The 18,082-nt window shown below is 46.1% G+C and overlaps 1 protein-coding gene across 38 annotated transcripts in view; it reads right to left on the bottom strand.

The window, feature by feature from the left end:
* SRGAP2 (SLIT-ROBO Rho GTPase activating protein 2) overlaps positions 1 to 18,082 on the bottom strand; it is a 279,310-nt gene that overhangs the window by 55,271 nt on the left and 205,957 nt on the right. For 21 of the 38 annotated variants that reach the window (XR_014815658.1, XR_014815655.1, XR_002335789.2 and 18 more), the window contains exons 8-10: positions 16,678 to 16,902; positions 11,705 to 11,806; positions 10,516 to 10,713 (exon numbers count right to left, since the gene is read on the bottom strand). Coding sequence is in view for 23 of the 38 variants with exons in the window: in XM_084976859.1 (XP_084832985.1) it covers positions 10,516 to 10,713; positions 11,705 to 11,806; positions 16,678 to 16,902 (525 nt within the window). In the remaining 15 variants the exon portion in view is untranslated. The remainder of the gene's footprint in view (positions 1 to 10,515; positions 10,714 to 11,704; positions 11,807 to 16,677; positions 16,903 to 18,082) is intronic. The other 17 variants (XR_014815666.1, XR_014815663.1, XR_014815662.1 and 14 more) reach the window with 1 other exon arrangement.

The raw sequence follows: 18,082 nt of genomic DNA, 5'->3' as shown, positions 1-18,082 counted from the left end.
TCCCAGAGTGCATCCTTTCTTTCTTTCTTTATTTTAATTTTTTGCTTTTTAGGGCCGCACCTTCGGCATATGGAGGTTCCCAGGCTAGGGGTCGAATCAGAGCTGCCGCTGCCAGCCTACACCACAGCCACAGCAACTTGGGACCTGAGCTGCATCTGTGACCTACACCACAGCTCATGGCAATGCCAGATCCTTAACCCCACAGAGCGAGTCCAGGGATTGAACCCGCAACCTCGTGGTTCCTTGTCAGATTCATTTCCGCTGCGCCATGACGGGAACTCCTCTTTCTTTCTATTTTTTTGAAGCTTTATTGAAATAGAGTTGGTTTACAATGTTGTGGTCATTTTCGCTGTACAACAAAGTGATTCAGTTCTACATGTACACATGGCCATTCTTTTCCAGCTCTTTTCCCATATAGATTATCACAGAATATTGGATAGAGTTTCCTGTGCTACACAGCAATTCCTTCACACCAGGAGTGATGTCGAGGGCAGGCTCAGCCGCTGCCTCGGCTGCAAGCACGGCCCTCACGGCATCTTTGTCTGAACCGTATTTTAATCAGCCTCCTCCTCCATTCTGCACGGAATCTTTGTGGAAAGCTTGGGATTTCTGAGCACACAGAGGGAGGAGCTGCCACCCCCCCACCTGCACACACACACATCTGGGCAGCTCCAAACGCAAGATGAGGTTTATGGAAATACGATCCCATCAGCTCTGACAGTCAAGACGCGAATGCTGGGCTGTGTACTTTGTGATCTGACCTCTCTCCACCCTTGTCTGTTCAGTGAGAGGCTGTATTTCCCTGGGCAATTCATCAAAATCTCAAAACAACTCTATGAACTATTATTATCATGATCCCCATTTTACGGAAGAGGGCACTGAGATTTGAGAAGATTAAATAAGTTGTTCTAGGTCAAATGATGACTGAGTGATGGAGCCAGGAGCCAAACATACGTATCTGGACAATATAATGTGTGCTTTTAACCATCATGATAACCCATTCTGTCTGTCTCTTATGGTACAACAGGAGGAAAGAAGCAGAACAAAAGTTCACAGTAGTAATTCTGTATATATGTGCAGCAATTTACGAGCTTTGAGAGCACCTTAGCATGTCTTCCGCTCTCGTGATCACTCTGTACAGCACATAGGGAAGACATCAGTATTTCCTATTACAGATGAGAAGGGGAAGAGGGTATTAAATAAAGTGGTGATGGCTGCAGTCTAGGAAGAGGTAGTGCCAAGTCTGAATCCCAGGTCTTGGGACCCAACGCAGTGTCTTCAGCCCACCCTACCCTGAGGCTGTTCACGGGTTCCCTAGGTTGTCCCCTAATGCAATGGTTCATCTGCTGGGTCAGGAGCCCATGTCTCAACTCAAGAGACGAAATGGCAGTGTTTCCCGGAGTGGGATCTGTGAAGGTGATGTGTGAAGTAGTTGGAGGGGTAAGTGGATAAAACATTTAAAATTATAATAGGCGTTCCTGTTGTGGCTCAGTGGTTAGTGAACCCGACTAGCATCCATGAGGATGCAGGTTTGATCCCTGGCCTCGCTCAGTGGGTTAAGCTGTGGTGTAGGTCGCAGACATGGCTCGGATCTGACGTTGCTGTGGCTGCGGTATAGGCCAGCAGCTGTAGCTCTGATTCAAGTCCTCGTCTGGGAACTTCTACATGTGGCCCCAAAAAGACAATAAAATAAAATAAAATAAAATAAAATAAAATGAAATAAAATAAAATAAAACAAAACAAAATAAATAAAACAAAATAAAAATAGTTCTGTCTCTCTTTTAATATGCTAACCAAAAAATATATAATTATATGTCAAGCCTTTAATTTTTTTTATCTTTCTTTTTTGATGGCTTCTTTCACAGCATATGGAAATTCCGGGCTAGAGGTTGAATCAGAGCAGCAGCTGCTGGCCTACACCACAGCCACAGCAACACTGCAACCTGTGGTAACGCCAGATCCTTAACTCACTAATCGAGGCCAGGGATGGAACCTGCATCCTCATAGACACTATGGTGGGTCCTTAACCCAATGAGCCACCACGGGAACTCCAAGCCTTTGATTTGATGGCTACTATCACTTGGGGGGAAAGCAGAAAGAAAGGATGAAAAAATGTGAGTTACTTTTATTCTGTACCTTTCTGTACAGTATGAGCTTTTAACCAAGAGCATGTATTTCTCTTTCTCCCTCTTTCTCTGATTAAAAACAAAGAAAAACACCAATTTCTCTGGGATGCTCATTCTGGCTCCCACGTTCACCTAGATGCTTCTGCGTGAACCTTCAAGCACTTCTTACCCAGCCCTGTCACGGAGGCTTTGCTGCTCCTGTGTCTTTCCCTCCAGATTTTCTATTCTCTATGGTCAGAGACTGTAGCATTCATTTTTCTTTGCATCCCTGATGCTTAGGACTGTGCCAGGCAGGTAGCGGACACTCCAATAATGCTTGAAAATGAGTAAAGCATTAATTACTCATTAAAACAGTCTCACTATCCTCTGGATAGAGGCTTCCTCCAAAGTTACAAACCAAGCCCCCAAGTGTGTCCCTACTTCCTGAATCAAAGAGAAGACAAACCAAAAACAAGCCCTGTGCCAAATCCTTCCTGCTGCTTTACTCACAACCCGTTCCCTCAGTTCCTTTGTGCTTTTGCACGAGAACATCTGCACGAAAAGAGGCTCTGTTGTCACCTTCCCTGTCCCATCTGCTCCAGCTGCCAGCTCACCTGCTGTCAGTCTTCCCCGGGTAACATCCTAATAATCCCCAACCAACACCTAATTGTGAGGCTTGGAACGGTCCTTTGGGGCCTGGAGGGAAAACACCTTCAGGACACGTCCGCTGCTAACATCCCAACCATCAGGGGCCCCTCTCTGGAAGGTTATCCCAAGGAGACACTAAAAGATTCCTAATTAGGAAAAATTTACCCAGACACTGCAACCCTTAACAAATAAGACCAGACTGCTCAGAAAACAGCCAACATTCAAAGGAGATGGGTGCAAATTCCTTTCTCTTACTCATGTGTACTCCTGTGATTCTGGAAATCAATTTTTTTGCACTCGTGTTCAGTTTACCAGTTAACTCCAGCTGTCTCTCCGTGCACCATTAAAATACAGAGCAATCTGATCAGGAGGTATGATGAACTACCTTTTCAGTTTCCTTTCAATCCTGAAGGATCAAAAACTGTGTCAAGGTATGACCTGCATCTCTCAGAGTGGAAACGGTGGTTGGAAGTTTCCCATCTAGGTAAGCTGGATACGGGAAGGTGAAGCACCCTACAGTTTGCAGGCATGTCATTTATCACTTCCCCATCCTGCATGTAAACTGGCGCTCATCTGTACGGGCATAAGCTGGGAGAGGGAACCCGGCCTTTTCTGGTGGAACTGAACGAGGAGGCTCCAGCTGCTGCTGACCAGACACTCAGCCAAGGGAGCTGAGAGAGCCGAAGACAAGGGAGAAATAGGTGGCCTTTCAGTGATTTCTAGAGACCAGGAGGCCAGGGAAAGAACAATTTACTGTCATCTCAAAACTCTTCCTTGGGCAATAAGGATCACTTTCCTAATTTATTTACTTATTTGTTTATTTATTTATCTCATCCTTTTAGGGCCACACCTGTGGCATATGGAGGTTCCCAGGCTAGGGGTCCAATAGGAGCTGTAGCTGCCAGCCTACACCGCAGCCACAGCAACGCAGGATCTGCGCCGTGTCTGCATCCTACACCCCAGCTCATGGCAGTGCCAGATCCTTAACCCCCTGAGTGGGGGCAAGGGTGGCAAACCCGCGTCCTCATGGATCCCAGTCGGGTTCGTTAACCTGAGCCACGATGGGAACTCCACTTTTCTTATTTAAACCATATCCCAATATTAAGTAATTAATTTCCTTTCATTCTATATCCTGTACCCTATTCCCCCCCCTAGACATCTAAAGGTAAAAACCTGGAATTGTCCTCAAAGGAGGAGAAAAGAAAGGCTCAGGTTCTATTCCAGATCACCAGAATGAGATTACATTCCTAAAACACAGCCTGTTCCCTCTGACTGCCGTGCCCCGCCCCCTCCCATTTTTTACTCAATATTATCAAAATTGAGAATTTCTTCCGAAAGCAGGAAGAAAGGCAAGCATCTATTGGGCGGGTTTGGTTTCTGCCATTGTGACCCGCCAATTCCATTTTATTTATTTATTTATTTTTAGGGCCACTCCTGCGGCACATGGAGGTTCCCAGGCTAGGGGTCGAATCGGAGCTGCAGCTGCCGGCCTACCCACAGCCACAGCAATGAAGGATCCTTAATTTCCTGAGCGAGGCTAGGGATCAAACCCGCATCTTCATGGATACTAGTCAGGTTCATAACCCACTGAGCCACAACGGGAACTCCCCAATTCAATTTTATGATCTTATTAATTGCTTTCTTAATAATTCCTAATTGGTTATTAACTGTCAGTGATGTTTTCCTTATTGAAAAGGATTAGCATAAAAATTTTTCTTTCTGAGCCTGCCCTCCCTGACAGACATTTTTATTGCCATCAAATGGAGAAGCTTGAGTTGGGATATTCTAGTTCTACTACTTACTGACTCTTCCTACCTTGGGCAGTCTCTTGACTGCCATCGTCCTAGGTTTCCCATGTGAAAAACAGGGATAATGTGTTTTCCCACAAGGGTAGTAAGATGAAATAAGATAACGAGCATGACTGTGACTGTTAGCACAGGGTCTGGCATCATAGCGCCGATGCTCAAACGTACTCCTTAGGGGAGTTCCTGCTATGGCACAGTGGGATCAGCAGCATCTCTGCAGCACCAAGATGCAGGTTTGATCCTCGGCCCGGCACACTGGGTTAAAGGGTCCACCCTTGCCGCAGTGGCACTGGCTGCAACTGTGGCTCCGGTTAGATCCCTGGCTTAGAAACTCCATATGCTGCAGGGTGGCCAAAAAATCCAAATAAAACAAACAAACAAACAAAAAGTATTCCTTAGGGAGTTCCCTGGTGGCCTAGCGGTTAAGGATTTGGCATTGGCACTACCGTGGCTTGGGTCACTGCTATGGCACAGGTTTGATCCCTGGCCTCAGAACTTCCACAGCCTTGGGCATGGCCAAAAAAAATTATTCCCTGTACAGAATCACCTGCTCAGTTAACCTTAAACAGTCTTTCTTTAAGCCTCTTTGCTTTGTGATAATATTTAAGAAAGTTCAATCAAAGCAGGTTTTGGAGCTTAAAGAAAAAAGAGGCACAAGAATGCTTTTCAAATTTAATTTTAAAATACTGCTTCCCTTTAAATGCTACTTACTGACTCTTCCAACCTCGGGCAGTCTTATCTGGTGGTATAAAATTCAGGGATCTTGCCTAGGCCTTGAATTTAATCTGTGAACCTAGGGCCATAAGCCTCCACAGCTGTCAGAAGGTGGGGTGGGTGGGAGGAATGAGTATGCCCAGCCAGCCCTGTGCACAGAGACACCCAGATGTCATTACTGTGGTTGTTTCCCCACCATTCAAGCACGCTGACATCTCCCCTCCTCCTTGTCAATTTTTAAAGCAGGAAACAGCTGTCAGACAGAATACATAATACAGTAAACCTTTCAAGAGAAGCATATCTCTCTATTTTAATTGACAGGACAGGGGCATTCATTCATTTGTACCTGCTTAGCACACATTTAGTATCTGTTTATTCTTGGAGGAGACCAAGATAAAAGAAAGATTGTGGACCACACCAAGTCTAGGGGTCTTAGAGTGATGCCCATTTAACGGCCAAGGAACCGGCTCCTCTCCAACCTCTTACCCAAATCTGCTCCTCCAAATTCAGGCAGTCTAGCTTTGTTTATTTTATCGCTATAATCCCCCCTTCTCCATTTCATCCCCCACTCAAGAACCCCATACTCAAACCCCCATACAAGGAAAACCTATATAGTTTTTTTTTTTTTTTGTCTTTTCAGGGGTACACCCATGGCAAAAGGAGGTTCCCAGGCTAGGGGTCTAATCAGAGCTGTAGCTGCTGGCCTACACCACAGCCACAGCAATGCAGGATCCGAGCGCATCTGCGACCTACACCATAGCTCATGGCAACACCAGATCCTTAACCCACCGAACAAGGCCAGGAATCGAACCCACAACCTCATGGTTACTAGTTGGGTTTGTTTCCACTGCGCCATGACGGGAACTCCAAAACCTATATAGATTTGACAGTACTTAGCTAAAGACAGTGAGCATTACTGCCTATGAGCAGGGAATTGGTTAAATAAATGATAGTACATCTGTCCTTACAACAGAATTCTGTGCAGCCATAAAAAGGAGGCAGATCTTTTTGGACTAATATGAAGGTAATATCAAAAATAAATTAAGTTGCAGAAATATGGATGGAACTACAGACTCTCATTCTGAGTGAAGTAAGTCAGAAAGAGAAAGACAAACACCATATGATATCACTTATATCTGGAATCTAACATATGACACAAGTGAAACTTTTCACAGAAAAGAAACTCACGGACTTAGAGAAGAGACTTGTGGTTGCCACGAGGGAGGGGGAGGAAGTGGGATGGACTGGGAGTTTGGGGTTAGTAGATGCAAACTATTCCATTTGGAGTGGATAAGCAATGAGATCTGGCTGTATAGCACTGGGAACTATATCTGGTCACTTGTGATGGAACAGGATGGAGGATAATGCGAGAAAAAGAAAAAGTCGTATATATATATACGACTGGGTCACTTTGCTATACAGTAGAAATTGACAGAACACTATAAACAACTATAATGGGGAAAATAAAAATCATAAAATAAAGTGAAAAAAGCAAAGTGAAGAAGAGTAGGAATGGTATACTTCTATTTGTATTTCTATATTTTTTCATTACATTTCTAATGTAATAATATTATGTTGAAGGGTACAGCAGTGGTTGTCTCCACACAGAATACCCCGGAAGGACAGTGAAGAAACTGGTCTCAAACACTGGTGGGGGGGAGAGGAAGTGAGGGTTGGGGTGGGTAGAGGTCTGACTTTTTTCTGTAAGCTCTTTTGTAATCTTTGCATCTTTAAAAAAATCTTTTCCTTAAAACGTTTACAATAAAAAAGAGAATGGGAAAAAATGGAGAGTGCTGGATTGTGTGTGGTAGAAGACAAAGGAGGCAAAGCCAAGGAGGTCAGAAAACATCTTCTCACTGAGAGCAAAGAGGAGCAGAAAGCCGATGAGCTGTTTCTGAGGCTTCCCTCACCTCAGCTTCCTCTGCAGGGCATAGAGAAAATGCCTGTGGCCAGACACCAGGAGACCAGGGTTCTGGTCTCAGCTCTTGCTGAGGACACTGGACAAGCCACCCATCCTTTTTGGATTTTTTTAAAATTAAAAAACATTATTATTATTATTATTGTTTTTATTATTATTTGTCTTTTGTCTTTTTAGGGCGGCACCCACAGCATATGGAGGTTCCCAGGCTAGGGGTCCAATCAGAGTGACAGCTGCCAGCCTACACCGCAGCCACAGCAACGTGAGATCCAAGCCTCATCTGCGACCTACAGCACCGCTCAGGACAACTCAGGATCCTTAACCCACTGAGCGAGGCCAGGGATGGAACCCTCAACCTCATGGTTACTAGCCGGTTAACTAGTTTGTTAATCACTGAGCCACGATGGGAACGCCTGAATTTTTTTTTTTTTTTTAAATCTTTCACATAAGAAGGTTTAGTTAGATGATTTAAAATTCCATGCTTATTTTCCTGGGACTCTTGCAAATGACTGACCTTTCCAGGTCATGATTCAAATTTCCACTTGTCATCTGGGCAGATCAATCTGATGACAGCCGAGAGTGGTGGAAAAGCTTTCCTCGCAGCCCTCTGGGTCACGAGGCGCATGCTAAGGGTCAAAGCCATGACAAGGAGACCTCTTCCCAACCTTCCCCAAACAAGGGAACTTCTAGGATGTGCTACTCTGATGTCTTTGAAGGGCAAAGGGAAGCACAAGGGCAAGGTTTGTGGAGGCCAAAGACAAAGAAAAGCACATCGGCAGAGGTGTTGGCTTTGTCGGGCTTGCCAAGCACAGGCAGCCATCCTGGTGAACATGCACGGCCCCTTCCCTCGACTGTCCATTCTGCCACCCCCCCAAAAAGTCCTTTTATCATGAATTGAATTATCTGACGCATCCCAAACACCCATCACGAAAGGGATGAACTCTCTTGTAAATCTGTTACTAGACAAGCCCAGACAAAAAATGTATCTGTTAGCCAAGGAAATTTGCACACAATTTTGATAAGTAGCACTCTGGCCACAAAGGACAGGAAATGAGTTAGAAGACATCAGTGCATTCAGAGGGGAAAGGGTGGGCGGGATATGAGAGGTCACCAGTTTGAATGTGGTCACTCCTGAAGGTCAATTTTAAATACAAATGTTCGAGCTTCATTTAAAGCCCAAAAGCAATTTCTGACAGTCTTAAATAGAGATTTGGATGTCCAAAATTCTTATTTAATCCCAAACATGGAAATCCTCTGCCATGTAACAGGTTTGGGTCATTTAAGTAGTGTTATATCTAAGCAGTCCAGACAGACCAGCCAGACAATCCTATTATTAAAAGCCTCTAGAGTATTAGACAACCTCCTGAGATACAGAGGCTTGGGGAGGTACACAACCTTCATTATAGACAAGAAGTTTTCTTAACGTCTGTCCCGGGTTTTTCATGCCTTTATGCTTTTTGCACATGCTGCTCTTGCCTCAAAGAATGCCCTTCTCCTCTTGATTCATGCCTGATGGGTACAAAAGTCACTGTGTGTGTGATGTTGCCTCAACTCCATCCATCCTGGCTGCCATTTCTCAACGTGTGTATGTATGCACTTAACATTTTTTACCTTTATCTTTTTAGTTATAAAAATCAACCTATTGTAATTATTTAGAAATATAGACAGTTAAAAAAAAAAAAGTTCTCTCTTCATAAACCTAATCCCATCATTCCTCTCTGCATTTTACTTTCTCAGCATTCCCAGCTTTTAGCACAGTGTCTGGTACATAGCTGATCCTTAATAAATAACGGATTTAAGTTACTTTTTAATGAATGCATTAATACTGATAATACTGATAATAAATTTTCAGCATTTTTGAGCACTCACTACAAAACAGGTAATGTGCTCTCTATTTTACAAAAATGAACGAATGAGTCAAAATGCCATTCTAGTCTTTCTCTGTATGGATTTGAGTATTTTACGCATAAATATATTACAAGGACATTATAATTAAATGACAGAAAAATATTAATAATTTGTTAAATGAAGTCAGCAGATTATAAAACAATATGCAGAGCAGTATCCCATTTTTTTCTAATAAAATTATAAACATGCACTCACATATGTGTGTACGTGTAGAAAAAAACCCAGGAGGGCACATATTCTAATACTATTATCTCTATAAGTGTTTGGGATTATGGATGACGTTTAGTTTCTTTTTTGCTTCTAAATTTTATATAATGAGCAAGTTTTGATTTGCATAGTAAGCAAAACAATGTTATTTTAAAAGAATAGTACTGTGAAACAATTCACTTTCAACAGTCTTCTTCAGGATTCAAAAAATATATATACATTTGAAGAATTCTGAGCTTAACTATGTGAAAAAACAGATTTCTTCTTTAAGAGAGACAGCAAATGACTCGTGTTCTTAATGGAGAAAGGGCAGCGTTCAAAGAAGAATTAAACAAATGGTTCCAGTTGGAAGAAAAATTCAATTTACTACATGCAGACTGTTCCTTGACTGAAAAATAAGTTAATTCCTCTCATTCAGAATGAGTATGCACATTCACTGGCTATATTTCATCTCACATCTGCAAACTTAATTTCTCCTTTCTTGGTCGTCAGAAGATTAGGAAATAAATTTTAGTTCAGGCAATAAATCCGACTCGGCAAGCTCAAAATAACTTAATTATTAAAAAATAGCACTAAAGACCAGCCAGCAACCTTCCAATAGACTGTTAACACTACTTAAAAAAAAATTGGGTCCATCTGTCTAAAAGAAGACTGGGAGATGCATGAATAACACAATACAATGTTTTCGAATTCTCTGCAAACCAACAATGCTACACGTTACCTGTCCTTTTGAATGTTAGCCATAATTATGAAAAATAATTTCCCATTGGCATAAATTATAAAATAATGTCACCATATCACCTAGAAGAGACTGCAGACTTTAAAAACAAGCTATGTGTTAGCCAAAATATTTCGATGTCGTTCCCAAGGACCAAGAGATGCGGTTCCCCTTTCACCACCCCTAGGGCTGAGAAGGAAACTTTCTAACAAAAGCCTACTAGCTTGTTAAAAGATCTCCCAAAAGAAAATATTCTTGGTAGCATTCTTGGTGGTCTATTTTCTCTTGGGGTCCCTGTTATACATACAATTTGTACATATTTGTGCATATACACATATATGTGTATGTATGTATAGGGACGGTCTCTGGATATGCCCAGCTCCAAATCAGGATATTCAAAGACTGCCCTGCAAACACTGGACAAGGGATCCGAATCTCCCTTGTGTGCTGCGGTGTCTAGAGATGATCTTTCAAGGCCATCAGCCCCCTCACCGTGAAATAGAACTGCTCTGTCTCCTGCTGGTTGGCTCTCCTCTTGGCGATGCTGGGCTTGCTCATGAAGGTTTCTGAGACGGTGGACTTGACGGACTCCATAGAGTTGCTGTACTGAAAGCAGTCAGACACGTCAAAATCCTCGACGGTCACAATGTCCTGGATGGTCTGCAGAGTGGCCTCCATTGTCTTCTTGACCTGCCGAGATAAGGGCCAACGTAATGCGTGAGGGGTGGGCTGCAGAACAGCGGGTGATGATGAAGCTTGGGGAAGTGGACGGAGGAAGGAGGGAGGGTGCTGTCAGAGGTACAGCTCTGCTTCCCACTGAAGAGTGTCAAGTGAGAGCTGACCATCACACGGCCCCTACTCTCTCCAGTAAAGACCTAAAACCCACCACTCCCTTTGTGCCACGTGCTTGACTCAGCTATTTCATGTTTAATGTAAACATTTAATATTAGGTCTTGGCTATACTGGAAGTGCTAAGGGAGACAGAATGAAACAAATCCAAAACAACCCCATCATATAAAGTGCGAGTTAAAAATGTATGTTGGGCCCAGTCCCATAATACCCTAGGCTCTGTTTCATGACTTTCAACAAATGAAATTTTCCCCCTGTTTGCACATGAAGCGACACACCCCAGGCTTTCCTGATCTTACTAGGAAAAGTAAGCCTTACTGAGATGCCAGGTAAGAAGTCACATGAGCCCAAAAGAAAGGCACAGATAATCAATCATACTGTCCTTGTGAATGAGCTGTTGAAAGCAAATACGCTGGACTCAGAAGAAAGTTCCCCCTTTGCTAAGGGGACGGAGACATTTGAAGTGTCAAAGTCAAAGGCCTCTGTTTGTTTGAAAATGCTGGAAAAAGCCAGGCATGAGGGGGTGGTTTCAGAGACACAATATTGTTCACACAGCTGCCAAGTGCCATTTTGATTAAAAGTGTAAAGGCGGGGAAAAGCATTTCGCAAAAGCTCAAAATAGAGCTCAACCTTTGGCAATGCAAGAGCAACTTCCTGGAGTTCAAGGGCAGGATGTAGCAGAAGGGGAAAATCCAAGCCTACATTTGGCGAGGAAATGTTTGCAGCAGCCCGGACATTCTCCGCATGCTCCTTCCACCTGCTCCCAGACAGGCAGCAGCTTCGACAGGGAAACTCAGACGGTGGCTCTGTGTCTCCTAAGCAGGAAACTCACCTCTTCGTTCTCAATCTTCAGGGTGGATAAGCGAGACTGCAGTTGTTGGCATCTTTGGACCAGCTCACTCTGGACGGGCTGCTGGGCACAGAGCTGGGAAGCCTGCCAAAAGAAAGCAATATCAGGTCAGGAAAAGGACACAGTTCTTTGGTCAGTTCCAGGGTCCCATTACTGTTAATAAAACTACTCAGCGGAGTTCCCGTCGTGGCGCAGTGGTTAACGAATCTGACTAGGAACCCTGAGGTTGCGGGTTCGGTCCCTGCCCTTGCTCAGTGGGTTAACGATCCGGCGTTGCCGTGAGCTGTGGTGTAGGTTGCAGACGCGGCTCGGATCCCGCGTTGCTGTGGCTCTGGCGTAGGCCGGTGGCTACAGCTCCGATTCAACCCCTAGCCTGGGAACCTCCATATGCCGCGGGAGTGGCCCAAGAAATAGCAACAAAAACAACAACAACAACAACAACAACAAAAGACAAAAGACAAAACAAACAAACAAACAAACAAACAAACAAACAAACAAAAAAACTACTCAGGAGTTCCTGTCGTGGCTCAGGGGTTCACAAACCCGACTAGGATCCATGAGGATGCAGGTTTGATCTCCGACCTTGCTCAGCGGGTTAAGGATCCGGCGTTGCTGTGAGCTGTGGTGTAGGCCAGCAGCTACAGCTCCAATTTGACCCCGAGCCTGGGAACCTCCATGTGCCACAGGTGCAGCCCTAAAAAGAGAAAATAATAAAAAATAGAAAAAATAAAAAAACTCGTACTCAAGCTGTAAAGCTCATAGGTTCTATATTAAGACAAAAGGCAAAGTCAAAGTACGTAGAGCTCTTCCAGAACCAAACAGCATAAGAAAGGAATGAGCTTCCAAATGGAACCTATTTGGAAAGGCCGGGTCTCTCTCTTCGGGGCCCATCTCCAGCCTGGTCTATACAGGGATAGCCTGGTCTGCAGAGGCAGGTCTCCACAGGGCCTGTGGCTCCAAGGAAGCCGGAGTTAGGGCACAGAAGAGGGCCTTGGGCAGCCCGGGCTCCAGATGCACAATGTTTTGGCACAGTGAGGACTTCCTGCCAGACGTCCAAGTGGCCACCTCTCTGGCCCCTCCTTCATTCCCCATCATACACCAGAGGGAAAGCACGAGAGAAGTGGGTCAGGAGGCTAACGTGCTGCTGTTGGCAGCCGCCGTGTGTTTATAAATCTGGGCCATGCATGAGCGCTCTGACTCAGTGAGAGAAAGCACGAAGCCAGGAACAAGTCCGTGGGCTTTGCGAGAGAGCCCCCAGAGGGCATGGAATCTGGTGGAACCTGGCATTTTCAAAAAGCCCTCATTTTGCTCCAGGTCTGCACCAGATCTGTGTGGGAGAGAAGTCTGCCCTTCCCCCAAGCACCCCTGTCAATAAGCTCCCCCCCGCTGTGGGAGGGGACAGCTGGGCTACCGTCTCCTGATGGAGCCCTGGCTATGGCATGGGCATGAGGTCACCTACAGTCCCCAGGATGACAGATGAGGAACAGAAGGCTGGCAGATTGGGAGGCAGGACCACGTGGAGGCCGTTCCTGTCACCTTGCCACCACGTGTCCTTTAGCCTCTTGTCTGTGGAGAGACATCTGGATAGAACCGGCCTCCTCCTTCCCCAGCGACGAGTGGGCACATTCACATGCCCACGGACCATTCTCCTGCTTGAAAAGACAAAACCTCTCTTCAGATGGAGGAGAGGCTGGGACTTGACCTTTTCCTCCATTGGCTTTTAAGCGCTCAACTGACTTGACCTCCTCCCCCAGCTGAGAGGCCGGCCTGAGCCAGCTCTCAGATCTAAAGAGAGCTGACTTCATTCTGGCTCTTGGATAAGCAGACACAATGGAGAAAGCTCGGTGGCCAGGATGGGTTAGTGCCAAGAGTGAAACTCTCTGGCTGCCTGATGTCACCGGTCAGGCATCCCGAGCCCCACAAGCCTCGGGGGGCATCAGGGGTAGAGCCAAGCGCCTCCTCCCAGTGCATCGGAGAGTGCTTGGCATCAGTTCATGTGCTGAGTGCCCCAGAACACCAAACAGCGTGGGGCTTTGGCCAATTTCAGGGCTTCCGGTCAAAATGCCACCCGAACTTTGGCCCTAGTTCAAGGACTTCCAGGCAGCTCCCCCGTGTTGCCGCCACAGTTTACAGACAACCCTCACTGATGGGGATAGACCGCTGCAGGGACCAAGAAAGCCTCAGCCTCGCATCTCTTTTTTTATTTTCCACTCCACGTGAAGGCGAGGCTGGAATGCAAAAGCTTTGCAAGATCTAGGACTGGTCCTGGCCCCTGCCTGGCTCAGCCACCACCGATGAGCTACATCACACAAAGTGAGGACCTAGGCAGAAGAGTGAACGACTGATTTCTTAAAGTGATGTTCACCTAGCAGGGAGGAGTGGAGGGAAACCCACCTCCACGCTTGTTTCTTTAAGAGTCAGCAGGGCTGCTGATGCATGCTTTGGCAGTGGTTCTCTACCAGGGTGCAAGGTAATATATTCCAGCTGTGCTCCAGAGTATGGAAATGAGGCTCTGACAGAGCTGGGACGGGGGCCTGAGCACCCAGTGTTTGGAATCCCCCTTTATGGAGACAAGCTGTTTGGCTCAGAAGGCAGCTCAGTCAACACCAGAAAATGTATCACCCCACTCAGCTGGTTCCCAAGTTCCACGGCTTCTTGGGAAGGAATCTCTGTGGCAGCTGGAGAAGAGGCTTGGAAGGCAGGTTTGCCCAGAAGCCAGGGCAGGTGAGGACCCGGGCTTCCTGGGGCTGGGTGACACCCCTCCCCCCATTCTAACTGCACATGCTGCCATCTCCCGTCCCCATCTGTTCAGACACTGACATTTCCTAAGCGATGCAAACAAACTGCAAAGGGTTTGGTTTTCCCCAAGAAGGCGAGGAAAGAAATCATCTCCACATTTTTGTCTTTAGGATAGAAATGTCCCACTCTCCACTGTGGCCTATTGATGACAACAAATCCACTGGTTACATTGCAACAGTTGTCATTCTGGAGCAGGATGTCTAAAAAGGGTCAGGATGCTAACTTTTTTTTTTTTTTTTTTTTTTTTTTGTCTTTTTGCCTTTTCTAGGGCCACATCTGTGGCATATGGTGGTTCCCAGGCTAGGGGTCTAATTGGAGCTGTTGCTGCTGGCCTACACCACAGTCACAGCCATGCAGGATCCAAGCTGTGTCTGCGACCTACGTCACAGCTCCTGGCAATGCCAGATCCTTAACCCACTGAGCAAGGCCAGGGATCGAACCTACAGCCTCATGGTTCCTAGTCGGATTTGTTAACCACTGAGCCACGACAGGAACTCCTGGATGCTATCTTTTTTTTTTTTTCTTGTACCGCTGCACCTGGGGCACATGGAAGTTCCCAGGTTAGGGGCAGAATGGGAGCTGAAGCTCCCAGTTTACACCACAGCTACAGCAACACTGGATCTGAGCCACATCTGCAAGCTACGCCACAACCTGTGGCAATGCTAGACACTTAACCCACCGAGTGAAGCCCGAGATTGAACCCTCATCCTCATGGACACTATGTTGGGTTCTTGACCCACTCAGCCACAAGAGGAACTCCTGGATGCTAATCTTAATGGAAGCACAATTCCCTTGTTGAGAGGACATTGTCGTTTTTTGGTCACCCAGCATTCATTCCTCCTTCTTCTGGAAAAAAGACTGACTGTCCTCTGGGGGGAACCTTCTGCTCACAACTCAGGCCATGTGCTTTGGATGGGGGACTCCCCAACTCAGGAATGCAGTGCGTGACTTTGGCATAAGCCAATCAGCTGCCAGCAGATATCAGCCATGGTGATTGGCTCAGGGATAAGCATATCAACCAATCAGAACCAAGGAGACACAATGAGACTTTTGTGGGGGCTCTGAGGAGGGAGGCAAATATCCCTTCTGCGGGATTTCAGTCGACAGGGAGTGAAGGCTGGAAATACAGTCATCTTGCCCCCATGGCATGAAAGTCTATTTGAGAATGGAGCCAACACAGGATATAGAGCAGAGAGAGAAAAACTGAGTTTTGACAAAATTCCCACTCCTAAATCCAACCAGGTCTGAAGATCCACCCTGAGCTCTTCCATCACATAAACCTATATACCCTCCTACTGATTTAACCCACAGGTCAAACAGTGGCTCCTAGCCCAGGGACACGATTCGCTTTGATTTGTACATACAACCACCAGAAGGAGAACCACAGGATTCAGAGTAATGAAAACCAAAGAGCTTCTCCTTCCTCTCACTTTAGTTTAGTTAGGCCCTTCTTGTTTTAGTCAATGGAGGTGAAAAGTCAGAAATGGGGCCCCCACATTCATGCACCCCTGTCTGGGCAGACAGTATCAGGACTTCTTAGGGATGACATTTTAGCTCTTGTCCTTTCTCTAGGTACCCATACTTTTTTTTTTTTGCTCAACACCCAAACAAAACTACACCTTTTATCGCAATCTTCTAAACCCAGGAGAACAAGATCCTTCAGAACTCTGCCAAATGGCCAAAGGCCACTTCATCACCTGGCTGAGCCCTCCCTCCCCATCAAAAGCCTTTAGTATCTGGCCCCATCTCAGCGCTCACTTCTTCCAGTTGCGCCCCTTGGAGGCCTCCACCTCCTTCTTTCCCTTGTAACCATGCTGAACTGTTAGTCGTTTTGAGAACACATGGGCTGTTTTTCAACTCCTTTGGTCCTGAGATCCTGAGGGTCGCTTCGGGTGCCCTTCCCTATGCATAGTTCTCTCAACTCCGCTGACTGTAAGCCCTCGGAGGGCTCTAATCCCCAAAGTAACTACAGTCAAGCCTAGCGGACAGCAGGCAACCAGGAGCTATGAGCTGAATGGGTGGAATGGACTTTACCTACCTGCTAGGAAGCTGGCTCCTGGCCTCGCCCTCCCCAGAATAACACGGCCCTGGTGCAGTCAATCTAGACCTAGTGAACTCAAACCCCCTGGGGACGTGGGGATGGGGAGAGGGCTCACCATGTCCCCCATGTGGGGCTGGAACTCAAACTTCATAGGTGGGCAGAAGACATTGTTGTACATCTCCATGAGGCGCTGCTTGTCGCTGGTGGCGTCCAGGTTTTCTACAGCGTTCTCTATGGCATCTAGACCCTCGTGCTTTGACTGCTCCAGATTCAGCTCAGCGGACAGGAAGGTGCGTAGCGCCCGGTTCAGGCTAGCGTGGTAGCCTAGGTCACAACACTGCTGTGGAACGGAGAAGGCGCGTGAGCAAACCGTGGAGAGCCTTCAGGGCAGATCCGACCACATCAAGGAGATGCAGCAGGAAGAAGGCTGACCTTCCACGATCTGGGTGAGAGTTCTCAGTTCTTGACTCCCAGTTCGATGTGGAGGACTCCTTAGAGGATGGTAAGGTTGTCAGAAGGAAGAGGACTCATTGGGACAAAGTGAAATTATTTATTCATGTTATTTAGTCAATCCGAGCGAGTGGAGAGTTAAAGAGAATCTTCTTCTATGCTCAGGGTCCTCCGGGGATACCATTGTAACAAAATTTAACAATAAGAATTTAGCCTGCTGCTCCCTCAGGGTTACTGTGGTTTAGTCACCACAAAACAACCAAGCCAGGCCATTTCAGCAGTAAGGGTTCAGAAATCAGAGGTGTGGCAAGAGCCATTCATTTACACAGACTCAAAACTAGCTGAGAAAAGAAGCGACTAGGGGGCTGTCAGTCATCAACACCCCCTGCCCCGATCCCCCTGCTTCCCTGAAAACTCCCAACATTCTAGGGGAGGCTTTAGCTGTAGATTAGGATTTTTGCACCAACGTTCCTACTCAACAGAAATAGCATTTATAAGACCAAACATTTCTAAATATAAGTCTTCCTGGGAAAATTCACATCACTTCAAGGATTCTGATTTTCTGAAGTAAAGTGGAAAAAAATGGTATGAAAGAGGCACGGTGTAAAAAAAGCACTGGAGACAGGAAGTCAAGCAATCTTGTAAAAGCCACTCCCTGAACCCATTTCCTCGACTGTAAAATGAACAGCTTTGGCCAGGTCCGTGGTTTTCAAGCTGTGGCCTGGAGCTCTAAGGTTCTGGGCCACTGCTCAGGCTGCTCTGGAGAGAGGGTAGCTGGGCAGACCAACTAGCAGGACTTGGAACCTCCTCTTCCTGCTTCAACCCAAACCAACTCTGCTCTTTTTCTATTTAATCTGTTAAGATTCCAGGTAAGGCCTGGTTTGAAGGAAGAATTCTTCTGCTAGAGAAAAAGTCTGAAAATACTCAGACTAAAGATAATTCCCGAGGCTCGCTTCAGTCACGGCATTCTGTAACTAGGACACTATTGCCCATTCCTCCCGAAGGACCCAGAGATCCAAATTTCTTGGCCATCCATTATCCCCTCCATTGCTTAAGCAGCTTTGAGGTCC

Source organism: Sus scrofa, chromosome 9 (genome assembly GCF_054392235.1).
Source record: "Sus scrofa isolate SSC_HxYL_T2T_F1_AM1 chromosome 9, Sscrofa_HxYL_maternal_Yorkshire_Landrace_v2.0, whole genome shotgun sequence".
Taxonomy (NCBI): Eukaryota; Metazoa; Chordata; class Mammalia; order Artiodactyla; family Suidae; genus Sus; species Sus scrofa.
This window is presented reverse-complemented; position numbering and strand designations above follow the sequence as displayed.